The 14,352-nt window shown below is 48.2% G+C and overlaps 2 protein-coding genes across 36 annotated transcripts in view; one reads left to right on the forward strand and one right to left on the reverse strand.

Moving 5' to 3' along the window:
* The window catches only part of MRPS25 (mitochondrial ribosomal protein S25), a 229,285-nt gene that overhangs the window by 23,286 nt on the left and 191,647 nt on the right, over positions 1 to 14,352 (forward strand). For 2 of the 24 annotated variants that reach the window (XM_082413518.1, XM_082413495.1), the window contains exon 5: positions 379 to 798. The exons of 12 other annotated variants lie outside the window; for them this stretch is intronic. In XM_082413518.1, coding sequence (XP_082269644.1) covers positions 379 to 434 — 56 coding nt within the window. In that variant the 3' untranslated portion in view covers positions 435 to 798. Of the gene's footprint in view, positions 1 to 378; positions 799 to 2,506; positions 2,860 to 5,530; positions 5,564 to 7,467; positions 7,557 to 11,306; positions 11,499 to 14,352 lie in introns of those variants that run through there. 10 more of the 24 variants (XR_014250966.1, XM_082413491.1, XM_082413515.1 and 7 more) reach the window with 10 other exon arrangements.
* The window catches only part of NR2C2 (nuclear receptor subfamily 2 group C member 2), a 93,842-nt gene that overhangs the window by 6,042 nt on the left and 73,448 nt on the right, over positions 1 to 14,352 (reverse strand). For 10 of the 12 annotated variants that reach the window (XR_014250957.1, XR_014250958.1, XR_014250959.1 and 7 more), the window contains 9 exons: positions 13,973 to 14,152; positions 12,940 to 13,087; positions 12,094 to 12,187; positions 8,959 to 9,092; positions 7,816 to 7,993; positions 6,602 to 6,723; positions 5,808 to 5,947; positions 4,400 to 4,537; positions 2,906 to 3,011 (listed from right to left, as the gene is read on the reverse strand). Coding sequence is in view for 4 of the 12 variants with exons in the window: in XM_082413476.1 (XP_082269602.1) it covers positions 2,906 to 3,011; positions 4,400 to 4,537; positions 5,808 to 5,947; positions 6,602 to 6,723; positions 7,816 to 7,993; positions 8,959 to 9,092; positions 12,094 to 12,187; positions 12,940 to 13,087; positions 13,973 to 14,152 (1,240 nt within the window). In the remaining 8 variants the exon portion in view is untranslated. The other 2 variants (XR_014250964.1, XM_082413475.1) reach the window with 2 other exon arrangements.

A 14,352-nucleotide genomic window follows, 5' to 3' on the forward strand; every position in this document is an offset into this window, starting at 1 on the left:
GCCCTGTCTGCACTGCTCGGAACTGAACCAAACAAACACATTCACTGTCCACCCTTGCTTTTCTGATTTCAACAGTTCCTCTTGTAGGAGTTTATCACGAATGCAAAGATTATGTACAGATATGTTCCCTTCATTGTTTATAACAACTCTCCTCAGCCCCACCAAAAAGAAAAATCTGGAAACCTGTCAGTGGAGGGTAGGTTAAAATAAAGTATGGTATCTGCATATAATGAATCACTACATACTCATTAAAGAGGATAATAAAGGTCTATATTCATTGATAATAATTCCATGACATATAGCTGAATAAAAACTTAAAAGGAGGACGTGAGGGCTTCCCTGGTGGTGCAGTGGTTAAGAATCCACCTGCCAATGCAGGGGACATGGGTTCGAGCCCTGGTCCAGGACTATCCCACATGCCGCGGAGCAACTAAGCCCGTGTGCCACAACTTCTGAGCCCACGAGCCACAACTACTGAAGCCTGCGCGCCTAGAGCCTGTGCTCCGCAACAAGAGAAGTCACCGCAATGAGAAGCCTGCGCACCGCAACGAAGGGTAGCCTCCGCTCACCGCAACTAGAGAAAGCCAACGCGCAGCAGCGAAGACTCAACGCAGCCAAAAAAAAAAAAAGGATGTGAAACAGCAAGTACAGCATGACCTCACTTGCGTATATTCATTTGTATGTATGTGTGTAAATAAAGTACTTGGAAGGATGGTCACCAGCGTGCTAATGGTTGACCTCTGGGTGTTGGGATTTGAAGTGATTATATCAATTAAAACTTTTTCTATATTGCTCTAATTCCCAGTGTTCTTTTAGCATTGTAATTAAAAATAAAGCAATAAGATTTTTATTTGGAAGGAACCCCGGGAGGGCACTCCATGACCCTGTCCTGGCAGGTCACTGGATGCTATCTGAAGCATCTTGTGGATGGGCCATTTCCACAGCCAGCACCCAGAGTGGTGGGCGCCAGGACGCAAACTGCAGGGCCAGCCCAATCTTGAAATGACTGACATTTTCATAAGTAGGGAAATGATGAAATTATGGCATCTCCTTAGCCATGGAAAATGATTTAGAAGAATATATACATGCTCACTGAATATTAAGTGAAAAAAAGGTCATGAAACCTTATTTTCTATTTTCTGATTCCAGTTGCACATACTAAGAAATTACGGGAAGTAAACACATAAAATGTTAACAAGTCTCCCTGGGAAGTGGTATTTACAAAGAGCTAAAAGTTTTCTTTTTGCTTTCCAGAATGTTCTGATTTTTTTCTACAGTGAACGTTATTTTTAAAAGGGGAAAATATATTTGTATTATGAAAGCAGTATTCCAGCACCATCATCCATTTGCCCAGCCACGGTGTCTGGCAGGGCACCCAAAGGTGCCAAGGGGCCGACAGGCTGAAGGGTCTCGGGAAGTTGGCAAAGGCCAGTCAGGGAGGACATCTAGCTGGGCCTTAGACGCTGGCTAAGGTTCCTATCAGCAGAGATGCAAAGGATGGGAGAGGATTTCAGGAGGAACAAACAGCATGAGAAAAGGCCTAAGGATGGCACAGACTAAAGCAATGACTGTATAAACAGGACGCAACCATTCTAGGGCCTTTTCTTTGGGAACTGAGTGTTTCTGAGTGCTATGAGAGAGTCCCCCTGCTCTCATTTCTGGCCCCAAATCACCTACCTGGCTTGCCCTCTTCTCCCCCAGGGTCCCTGACTGGACCAGGAGTAGTGACTCAGGATTTTTTCAGAAACATGTACTTTCAAAGGCCAGAGAGCTGCCATCGTCAAGGCAATTCTCGTGTGCTGGGGCTCTGCCAGCAGCCCCAGAGGAGCCTTTTCAGCCTCTTGTGGCCACAGATGCTGTGTGGATTGGGCCCAGAGCCTCCTCGGGGGACAGCACGCCCACACGCCTGGGTGTACGTACGATCTCTGGTGTGGGTGTGTTACTTGACAGTCCCACTTTGTATGCGTTGAGGCTGAAGCCATTCTAGATTCATTGTGAGGTCTTCAGTGATTCCAGTAGAAAATGGATCCTGCTTTGGCAAAAGCTGTGTCTGGCCATGGTGGTGTGCCTAAAGCAGAGGCAGGCTCTCTGCCAGCCGGGCCCGCCAGAGGCCCCCAGTCACACCAGAGAAACTGTCCCCCTGGGGCTGGGGCATCTCAGGCCCACAGGGCATCTACTGACTGAGGGTCTGTCTGTGCAGAGGACATGATCGGGGGAAGGTGGGGAGGGAAACACTATGCTTGACAGGCCCCAGAAGTTCACATAGCCTCCAGTGGGTCAGAAGAGGTCACGAGGAAAGAGCTCTTCCACTCCTCAGCCAGAGGGAAAGCCTGCCAGCACATTCTGTCCTATTTCAGAACAACTTTCCTGGTCAAAGCTGCATGAGAAAGGCATACAGATAACATTTTTTTCCTGCTGCCCAAACATTATAAATTTTCACCCAAATAAAGGAACTTGAAAAAAATCAGTTTATGTGAGGATTAAATTACTACTTTGTCCAACCCAGTCACTCTTTCTAGGGGTCAGATTTGGCTTCTGTCAAGGAAACCCTTTTTGTCTAGCACCGCCTCCTCAGTGAATGCGGGCAGAAGGGCAGAGCTGCCGACTGTTCTGGACGAGCGGAGTCTCCGTGAGAACTCATCTCACACACAACATCAGCCCCAGAGGAGATCACGGCTCCCAGCCCCTCAAAGAGCAACAACCCAAGGTCTCACCCAGTCACCCAGCAACACTGGGATGGCCTGGGACTCCTGACCCTCCCCACTCCATTATCAGCCGTAAAATGCAAGAATTAAAGTGTGATCAAACGGAGGCTCTACCAGGCTGCCAGAAATGGGAAGGCCAATGTAACTGATATCTGCAGCTACAGACCCAGCCTCGCCCCCATCTTGCCCGTGCGCCTCACCGGTAGGTGTCTTCCGAGTAGGTTTTCTGAACATAGTCCTGCAACTCCATCTGTGCCTTTTCTTGGAATTTTTCAATCTGGCTTGTGCTGGTCAAACCTGGATGATCTGAAAAAATAAAAGTACCCCAAATTGTCTTCTGTATTTGGAAAGCCTCATTTGCAGACTTCTCAGTACTTATTTTTAGTAAAACTTCTGACAAATTTCTCAAGTGCAATAGATTGAGCTCTGAAGGCTGGTCTAGTTTGGATACTCTTGCTAGAACACTGGCTCTTCCTCTGTGCTCTGCCAAGACCTGAAGGTTCCCAGGAGAAGTGCGGCCCCTGGGTGCTCACATCAGCCTCAGCAGCCCCAATGGGGCTGGTTCTAGACCTGTGGCTTCCTTCCTTACTCCAGACAACATATACCACATGAAATTAGAAATTATCATCTGCTCTCTAGATATTTAATCACATAGCGTCTCCCATTTTTATTAGCTATTTTGTTATTCATGAGTAGGGGGCCGGGGCAGTGGGACAGAGAGGTTAAGCTGGGTCCACCCCTGCTGTTGAGGACAACAGTCACCAAATGGCCTCTCAGGAGGCTCAGAGGGAACAGCTGATGGGGAGTGAGTGAGGCCAGCCCGGTCGACTCTTACTTTCCACCAACAGTCCTGCTGCCTCTTCTTCATCTGCTGTGACCACACCTTTTGGCATGCCCTGCAGCTGCTGCTGCTACTGCCCTACAGAGACTGTGGGTAAACTTGTGCAGTTTCAATCTGTACTGGATTATAAGTGCTAACATACCTAAAAATTAGCAAAAAGCAAAACAAAACAAATCAAAACAAAAAAAGGACACTGGGTGGTAGTATAGTCATCTCTCGGTATCTACAGGGGATTGCTTCCAGGAACCCCCCATGGATACCAAATCCACTGATGCTCATGTCCTTTACGTTAAATGGTATATAGTATTTGCATATAACCTAGACATATCTTTCCGTATACTTTTAAATCACCTCTAGATTACTTCTAATACCTAATACATTATAAATGCCATGTAAATAGTTGTACCTAGTTGCTGGTGCATGGCAAAATAAATTTTGCTTTTTGGAACTCCTGGAATATATTTTTCCTTGAATATTTTTGATTCACGGTTGGTTGAATCCACTGATACGGAACCCAAGGATACACAGGGCCAAATGTGTACTCAATTTTGTTTGCCGTAGTCTTATTTGGCCAATGGCTTAGTTAGGATACAGATGATATCTATTTAGCATATGAAGTTACCTGGCACTACAGCATATTTCTTTGGGAATATAAAGACAGGACTTTAAAAGAATGTTATGTATTTATATTAGCTAGCAAAGCACACATATTACGGGAACATTCAGTCACACACAGTGTGGCAGGGCTCTCTCTACACTGCTGACAACCTGACAAACATGCTCATGTTCAGAAATATCAGTAGACACAGGTGGAAAGCCGTCGTTGAGTGACCGTGACCACTGCATATCTTACCGGGGCTAAAGAGAACTATAGCTTTAAGGTATGCATACTCATAGCCGTCTATATCCAGCTTCGCCATACTGTTACAGAACTCCTGAAGCTTCCAGATGTGCTCCATGACTTGCTTTATCCGGTCGCCAGAAAGTTTATCTAGAAATCAACATCACAGATCCTCTGAGAAAGGCTAATAAGAGCAATAACATGAGCTTCTTTGAGGGGCCACAGATTGAAAAAAATGAGAGAATAATTTCACTTTTAAATGAAAAACCAGTTATTTCAAGAGCCTCATTTTCCAGTTATAGGTGAAGTGACAACAGGCACCCAGAGTCCACTCTGTTAATATTCTGCCTCAGTAACGACCTCCGAGACCAGTGATTCTCCCCGACCCCACCCTGGGCAGCACCTTTGGCCTGCGAGTGCTGAAGGCCCACATGCCAGTTCTTATCAAGGTCAATTCTTTGCAAGTCTCTGCAGGCACTGAATAAATATTTGCCAACCTGAACACGTTGGCATTTTTTAGTTGTCAAAATAATTTTATCCGTTGTCTGACTTAGTCTTCATGACAGTATCTTGCTGAAGGCAGTATTATTATATTCAGTTAAAAACAAAACTAAAGCTCATTTGCGAACAAACCTAAAATTCAATAAAATGTTACAGGGTTTTAAAAATCACCATTATATAACTATTCCAAAGGAATAACTAGAAAAATGAAGGTGTGACTAGGTGACTTACACTCCTAAGTCTCAAACACTGGGATGCGTGATTAAAAGAGCAATTCAACTCCACCTCAGATGCAAGTGTGATCTGCAGGGATAGTCTAGACCCTGGGCAGCGTGGGCTCCCTCGACAGTGTCTTCAGTGTGCCGCGGATCTGCAGCTTGTGGAGACCCCCCCCCCGCCCCCGGCTACTCCCCAGTCCTGATACGGCTGGGACCTGACCACCCGATGTCAGGTGGTTGCACAGATCTCATAATAAGAGACTCACTTGTTCATTCACGCCCTGGACTAGGGGGTCACATGACCCAGGTCTGTGCCCCAGTCCCCAGCTCTTCCACTTGCTGCTTTATCCCGGGCAAGCCAGGGACCTTACTGGGACCTGGTCTTCCCATATGTAACCCTGACATAACAGTTTCTACTTTACAGGGTTGTGAGGATTTGTGAGATACATGAAAGGGCAACCTGTCAATGAAGTTGAAAACAGAAGCTGTGACTGTTCTGAAAACATCACTCAATGTCTGTATGTTGGAAATCAGCACCTTTTCCCAATTATTTTTTTCCTTTCCTCTTCATTATATGAAAAGAAGGCAGTCGGGTAGAAATTTAAACATTCTGACGGGTAAGGGGCGCTGTGGGACACAGGCTTGGCTAAGCGGCGGGCCAGCTGACACCGAGCCGTCCTTGCCCGCAGCCCCCGCCCTACCTTCCTGGATGCTGTTCTGCAGGTGGTTGACGATGGCGGCCAGGATGGTGGAGAGGCTCATGACCTGGGCGCACTGGGCCAGGCCGAGGGTGAAGAGCTCGTTCCAGCAGGCCCGCACCAGGCTGGTGTTGCAGTCCTGCCTGGGGACACAGAGGTGTGGTGGGTGCAGGGGCCGGTGGCACTCCTCCAAGCCCCCGCGTGTCCCAAACAAGTCATGTCACCATGTATTTGCCGAAGGCCTATGGAATGCCCAGGATTGTTCCCCACAAACACCACTGTCCGTGACTGCCTTAACTGAAGTCCCTCTGAGGAGAAACTATTCCCTTAACAGCCCCGGTGTGGTTCTGTCACAAGAGACTAAAGCGATCAAAGGACTGAGAGCTGAGGGTGGGCTCCGAAAGGTAGAGACACACCCAGCCTGCCAGGGAGGAGCTGGGGCTGCAGCAGGGAGGAGGGGGGAATCTACACTCAGGACAGCGCGGCTGATGCACCTCGAAACAATGTGTCTTCATCTCAGAAGCCCCCAGACGCAGTACCCCCTATTTGTCTCAAGATCACAGGACGACTCCTGCCTTCCATTCCACGCCATCCCCTGCTCCTAGCACCAAGTCCAGGGCACGTGGAGAAGGCACAGTAAAGGTCTGAGGAACACTGCAGCCTTGGCCACCAACTGTATTTAACAAGCAAATCGGGCCAAAGGAACAAACTAGAAGGGCCTTCAGAGATCTTGCAGGCCATTCCTAGAGCAGGGAAGGCCCTGCCCAAGGATACACACGGAGAAAAAAGCCACTTACCCAAGTGCCTGAAAGGCCGGGATGGACCTGGCCCAGTGCATGGAGAGGAAGAGCAGGCGGGACGCGGACTCGCAGATGTAGTGCACATTGAGGTACTCGGGCATCGGGCTGGGCATCGTGAGCTGGGAGAGAGAGCACACAGCACGGGGGTGACCAAGTGACGGGGGCAGCTTGTCAACACCAGTCTCTGACACTGAAGCCCCCGTGCAGAGCATCCTTGTGAAGCATGCGTCCTCTGCAGGGGGGCCGGCACTGACTCCCTGTGGGGTCCTGCCCAGTGAACTAGGGTCTCATGGCCCCTAGAATGTGGGAGGATGGGGACCTCCCAGCTTATCCACACAAAGATATACGTCTCAACTCTGCTTCAACTACACTGGTACTTGTTCTAAGGCAATTCCATTTTGAGCCATAGGTTCAAGTCTAACTCAAACTGGGGGATGGGTCAGCTCCACAGGCTAGCAGGGATTTGGCAGGTGGCCTCAGGGAACAGTGAATGAGAGCTGAGCAGGAGCCCAGATGGCAGGAGGAGGGCACACCACCACCAGGATGTCGGGCTGGGTTCCGGGAGCCCCACTGTCTAGAAGAGGCTTGAATGCCTCTGCAGCTGGAATCCCACTGGTGACCTGTGTTCTTGGCACCCTTGGACAACTCTGGGCAGGGACGCAGTCTTCCTAAGTGATTGGCCAGATCTCTCTAGTGGAGAATATGAGGGGAACTGAAGACTCAATCTGCAGACCTAGAGACCAGGGGCTCAGGGAGCCTGGCAGTGTCCTGGAGAAGTGAGGCCGGGGAGGTGAGTGCAGGAAAGACCGTGAGGACCTGACCAGTCTTCAAGTATATCTGAGATCTACTTTCTGTGGCTCTAGAGGGCAAGAGGTCAGGCCCAATGGCCGGGAACACCTGCTGGAACAGACAAAGGGCCTGCCTGAGCCTATGCTGAAGCCAGGTCATCATGGGAAGGCAGACGGCAGAGCAGCCCGCATCAGCCTGTTTCGGCAGTGACAGGTGGCCACGCCTGCTTCAGGGTTACCGGCAGAGCCAAACAGCCAAGTGAGCAAAAGACAGTGAAAATGCTTCATAATGGGAACATTGTTCTGGAACACAAGATCCTGATCAAAGATGACCGTATGAAAAATGAGCTCACTTCAAGGTTTGATTTTTTTAACTGAGACCAGCCTGGGCACAGAGCTCCTCTCCCAGCCGAACACACTCACCTTAAATGTGACGTGAGTGTCTGACAGGAGGGGGCCTTCGACCTCAATGATGGGTGTGGACTGGTCTCTGCTGATGACGTGGATGCCCCCTCCTCCACTGCCGTCTGTCCCGTCCGCCAGGCTTGGAGGCGAGGAGCCGTCTGCGGTGGTAAGTGCTTTAGCTAAGGTGTCGAATGCCCTGCAAGCAAAAACGTAGCAAGCCAGTGTTGTGAGTCCACAGCTTCTATGAGGAGAAGAACTCTAGCTGAGACGTAATTTAGGGAACAACACATTGGGGAAAAGATAATTAACTTTGACTTGCTGAGAGGAGGGGCGGCGGCTTCCACATGCTGTCTCCATGGCGCCTTGGGTGCTAAGCTAGATATTATTTATTTTCACATGTAATTTCTATTTTTCACAACTACTCTCCAAGGTAGAATTCTCTCCATCTTACAGATGTGAAAGTAACTTTTCCAAGACCACCCAACTAGTAAGTGGTAGAACCAGAATTCGACCTAACTCAAATCCCATCCTCTTTCCACTGGACCCAGAGTTTAATTTTCTACCAGACCACAAGTGAACATGAGGACTGGTGCACGTGAGTGGCCCCGGCCATGCACCTGCCTGGCCTGGCAAGAGGGGCAGGAGTGGCCGGTCCAACAGGAAAGGAGCAAACCTAGCAGCCCAGCTGCAAAGAGAACACACCCTTGGCAGCGGGCACAGGTGTCTGGACCAGCTGGTGCCATCTAACAGCTAATCTCTGTCTACCCTGATGAATCGATTTAAGCTCTAAACTCAGTACTTGGAAAAAAGATACATAAGATGAACAGAAGTGGGAAAGGGGATGCACTACTGATGTTTAGGCACCATAAGCAGTGACCAATACAAGTAACATCTCTTCCCCTGCTTCCACTGAGTTACTCAATTTCGTTTATTATTTCGTTATTGAATGAAAAGAGTTTTTAGACTGTTTTATATCGTGTAATAAAATGGGTCCACATTCCCATAGTTAAAATTTGGAAGAAGACAGACATGCAGGGGCACTGGGACAATTTTGCAATCCTTGATTAAATACAGGGTGGGTGTCAAAATGCTGCCACCCACCCTCACAACGCCGCGCCTGTGTGTGTGTCGGGAGGAGCCTCCACCCTCATGGGTTCGTACCGAGTAATCTCACTTGCAGACTGGTCCTCTGGCTGCATTTCTGAAGTGTCACCATTGTTAAGGGATTCACTTAGGTTGGCAAGGGAAGTTACTACATTTGCCAATGTGCCCAGGGCTCCCTGGCTTGTTTCAGCCTGTTAATCAGAAAATAATAATATTAAAGATGAACACACATACAAGACTCTCAGGGCAATGAAGGTTTAATGTTGCTTTAAAAACAGCTTCTATGGGGGTACGGCTATGATGGGGCAGAGAGGAAGAGCTTTTTGGTGATGAAACAGTTCTGTATCTTGATTGTGATGGTAGTTACACAAACCTACACATGTGATAAAATGACAGAACAAAAACAGATAAGCTGGATGTCACCAAAATTTAAACTTTTGTGCTTCAAAAGACATTATCAAGAAAATACAAAGACAATCTCTCTCCCCACACACAAAACACAACCCAGAGAATGGGAGGAAATTTTTGCAAATTATACATCTGATAATGGTTTAGTAGCCAGAATATCTAAAGAACGCTTACAGCTTAATAAGAAAAAGACAAAATAAGCTAGTTAAAAATGCAAATAAAAACCACAATGAGATATCACTTCATACCCACTAGGATGGTCACAGTCAAAAAGACAGATAACAACAAGTGTTGGCGAGGATGTGGAAAAATTGGAACTCTCATACACTGCTGGAGGGAATGTAAAATGGTGCAGGTGCTGTGGAAAACAGTCTGGCGATTCTTCAAAAGTTTAAACGTAGAGTTGTAATATGACAACAGCAATTCCATTCCTAGGTACATACGTAAGAGAAATTAAAACATGTGCACAAAAAACCTTGTACACAATGTTCACAGCAGCATTATTCCTAATAGGGAAAAAGTAGAAACAACTCAAAACGCTCATCAGCTGACGAATGGATAAATAACACATAATATAGCTATTCAATGGCATATTATTTGGCAATAAAAAGGAATGAAGTACTGATAGAGGCCACAACATGGATGAACCTTGAAAACATTATGATAAGAGAAAGAAGCCAGTCACAAAAGGCTACATATTGTATGATTCCCCTTATATGAAACGTCCAGAATTGACAAAACCATGGTCAGAAAGTGAGTGGCTTGCATGGGTTGGGAGTGGGAAGAAGGGGCAGTGACTGCTTAATGGGTTCAGGGTTTCTTTTTGGGGTGATGAAAACGCTCTGAAATTAGACAGTGGAATTAGATAGTGGGGATGGTTGTAACAATCTTGTGAATATACTGAAAACCACTGAATTGTACACTAAAAGGGTAAATTTTTTGGTATGGGAATTACATCTCAACTAAAAAAAAAAAAAGAAAGCCAAAGATATACTCAAACAACTACACCAAGATACGTATACAAACATGTCTGCTGTATCTTGATTATAAAAATGAAACACTAGAATCAGTAGAAAAGATCATGAACAGAGATGTGGATAACAAATCACAGAAGCACCACATAGCAGAATATCATGCAGCTGGTGAAAGACGTAGGTCGTCATGAGAGAGATGTTGAAGGGAAAAAGTTGAAGGGTGAAAAAAAGAAAAAGAATGATACCCACCCCTGTCCCCATATCCTGCCCTGGTCCTGACCCTGTGCTATGGCTCTGCAAGACACGGCCTCCGGGAGAGACTGGGTGAAGGGAGCATGCAGCACTGTGGTATCTTTGTATTTATTCAAAGTAAATGATTTTGAATGTATAATTGTTTCGTAGTAAAAAGTTTAAAAATCAGCTTCTGAAAATAGCTACCTTTAAGGGGCTCTGCGTATGTTCTATTATTCATGACAAGCTTCTGGGGTGGGTCCTGTCACTTCCACGTCCTGCAGGAGGGGCGGGTAGGGACTGGCTATGACTCTGCAGCTGCTGTCTTCACTGCACTTCACTCGCTACTGCACAGCTCTGTGCTCCTTCTCCTCGATGCAGCGACCACAACAAACTCCTAGCAGTTAGCGTTTACGGAGTGGGCACTGCATGCTTTATCAAATAACTCACTCAGGTTTCCCAACACCCCTGCCTGGTGGGCGCTGGGGTGGGGACGGGAGGGCACGGGGTGGCCGGCTCTGTACCAGCCTGTGTGTGGGTGGCACACGGGACAGGGGCTGTGCAACCCCCTGCCATCAGGAGTTCAGGGTGCTCAGGCCTTACTTTCAGGCTCATGGTGTGTCCACCCCACCAAGTGGTCGGTCACTGTCCTGCACGTCTGCCGGGTTAAGGCAACGAGCCAGGCATGATTCGTCACCACTGCCTGAGGACAACAGGCTCAAAGCCCAGCCAGGGACCGATGGGTGGAGGGCAGCTGTCCATCGGCTCTCATTTTTGCCTTTCCTTTCCCAGAAGAGGACATTCCTTAATGCGCCACATGTGCATGAGAGCAGATGAGAGGGGAGCCTGCAGGCCCAGCTCTGGCTCTGAGGGCGGCAGCAACGCCAGCACTGTTCTAAGTCGCTCCTTCCAGAGCAGAGACTTTGGGGCTCAGTGGGGCTGCCGCCGCTTCATTGTTGCTCGAGTTACATCAGGGACAATAAGGTGAGAGAAGCAATGGGCTCCCTTGCCTGGATAAAACCCCCTCTCCTCAGGTATCTCCACGGGAGGCAGCCAGCTGTCTCTTTCTTGGGGTGACAAACATCTCTGTCCGCAAGTTGGATTCCCTGTAGCTGACTCACTCTGTCCGGGTTAGAGCTGCCAGAATCCTGGCTGGACTTCTTCCTGCAGGTCATCTAATAAAAAGGAACTAGGGACCTGCAGGTCATCTAATAAAAAGGAACTAGGAACTACTGCAAAAGGCCATCTTAGGCTAAAGAGCTCTTCCTCAGCCTGCCCGTGGTTTGCCAATGTGCATCACTGGGGGGAAAATCTTAGAAGTGAACCACAGAATTTTCACCAAATTGAACTCTAGACCGTGACATGTTAAGTGACCATGACCAGCCAGCTCTGAGTTGCCAAAAAGCCATTGGCATCCCTGAAACAAATCACAGCACGGCTGTATCAAAAGTAAATGGAGATGCAGAAGGCCATGGCCTCGATGTAGTCTGAAGGCCAAGAAGAAGGTGGGTGCACACATTCAGAGAAGCGGCCTGCACTGAGACATAAACGTGGAGAAGGCATGAGGAGAGAACATCACCTTGGAATCTGTGGCCAGGAGAACCGTACCATCCTCACGTATCAAAGGCTGCTGGATGTTCACAAGCATCCCTGGATCAAGAAGACCTGTTTGTCTATTTAAGACATAAAGAAACCCAGAGTAGCTTCCAACATTTAATGCACAGTGTGATCAGGCTGCGTTTACCTGTCCCGTCCACATCTGCAAGGCTGAGCAGTAGAAAAGCTAACTAGACTCAGCCACCAAGTGACTCACCAACCCCCTTCTCTCTACAATGAGACGTGCACAGAGCCGGGTCTGCAGCCTGAGACAGGATGACAAAGACCGCACACACCCCCGGGCCTCCACGTCCACTGCTGTGCCAGTAATGCTAATCTGATCTCAGAGTATCACCAGGGCATTCCCAACTCTAGCGCTTTCCATGATACATTTTGGATTTCTTGTTTCCCTCTTTCTGTTCCTTTAAGTTTGATAGATTACATTTTAAAAAAACATATAAATTGACTTGTGGCACCATCTAGACCACACCTGGATCTTAGGCCTTTTATCTCTACTGCAAAAAAGCCCCCATCCTGAATCATGAAACAACTGTTTTCCTGCATGAATGATGCCTGAACTACAGCACATAATCCCAGCACCTGAGATAGGAGAAATTCTGACCCCATCCTAAATCAACCATCCTCAGGCCTGGACAGAGGTGTGACTAGAGTGGCTCCAAAAAGGGTGGGATAAGGCAAGACAAGACTCAAGGCTGTGGCCCTCAGGCGGGGAGCCACACAAGCCCCCTTTCCAAGGAATATCCGTGCTTCCCCTAATCAGCTCCAAAGGCTGATTACAGTGTTGCCCTTTGTTAACACAGGGACTGACCTTGCTCCATCTTTATCTGCCACAAATGTTGGCGTGGCTATCAGAGGACTTCTCAGGTCCTTCCGGATATAGATTTTCTCCGTTGAAGCAGCACAATTGCTTGGTTTCTCCCGCTGCACATCAAAGGGCTTCCGTTCACTCTGCACAGCTTAAATCACAACAGAAATACCCATGTTTAAAAACCACATCCTTCACGGGAGAGGTAGGAGTCCTCCTGACTAAGCCCACTGCTGTCGGGATAAGCTCGGTGGTAGACACGCCTGGCTCAACTTCCACAGTGGATTTTGCAGCCAAAGGAGAGAAAGGCTCAAAGCCAAAGTGTTGTCACATCTAAAGGAGCTCAAGATGGCGGGTGCTATGGCCGAGAAAGGACCGAGTGGCGTTTGTGTGGGTATCATTCTGTCACTTCCTGCTGCTCACAGGACTCTCTCCAGGAGGAGAAACACCCCCTCAGGTGGGCCCTTAACAGAGAGCTGCCCACGCCCCACGTGGAAAAGGAAGTATCCTAATGCCCAACTCGAGCTGGAAAGCTTCTGCTAACTGTCAGTGGGGCTCCATTTTACGTGACACCAGTGACCTCTTCCTTCAGCATCTGGTACAAGAGCAAGAACACATGCCAGAAACAAATGAAGAAAACAGACCTTTGCAGAAGAAAGAAAAGAGGACCCCATACGCATCATGTAAGGAAGGCAAGGGTGCTATTTCATGGACGGGGACCTGTGGCTCAGAGGCCACATGACTTCCCGAGGTCTCCCGGCTCCTGGGGGCAGGGCTGGAGCTGACGTGGTATCAGCTTTACCCCAAAGCCTGTGTTCATCCCACTCCACATGCTGCCTTCCAAATTATCTGGACTAGGTTTCCACTGTGGAAACCAACCAACCCTAGTGGTATCAGCGCCGCATCACTGAGCTGACCCTGAAGGTGAACCAAAATGAAGCCTCAGCAGATACTGTTAGAGTATTTTAACGCCAGGCATGGAAACCTCACTTTCGCCCTCCTTATTAACTCACGTGGTTTTTTAATAGTTACTCACATTCCATCTTCATGCCCATCTCTAAGCATTTTTTCAGCCGGCAAAACTGACAGCGGTTCCGGTGGTGTTTATTGATGATGCAGTCTTGATTGCTCCGGCAGCTGTAGGTCAAATTTTTCCTTACGCTCCTTTTGAAGAAACCTTTACAACCTTCACAACTGACAGCCCCATAGTGACGGCCTGAAAGAGAAAGGTAAGTCTATCGGGGACTGGTGTGCAGGGTCAGATGCCAGCAGCCACGGGCCAACCACAGGCCTGAGCACTGAGCATGGCACCCGGGGCCTTCACATTTTTCTACCATCTTTAAAGTAGCCCTGTGAGGTCATGATGGACAAACGGAAGCTCAGACAGGTAATGCGGCCGCTGGTAAATGGCATGAC

Source organism: Balaenoptera physalus (assembly GCF_965194825.1).
Source record: "Balaenoptera physalus genome assembly, chromosome: 11".
In the NCBI taxonomy this organism is placed as follows: domain Eukaryota; kingdom Metazoa; phylum Chordata; class Mammalia; order Artiodactyla; family Balaenopteridae; genus Balaenoptera; species Balaenoptera physalus.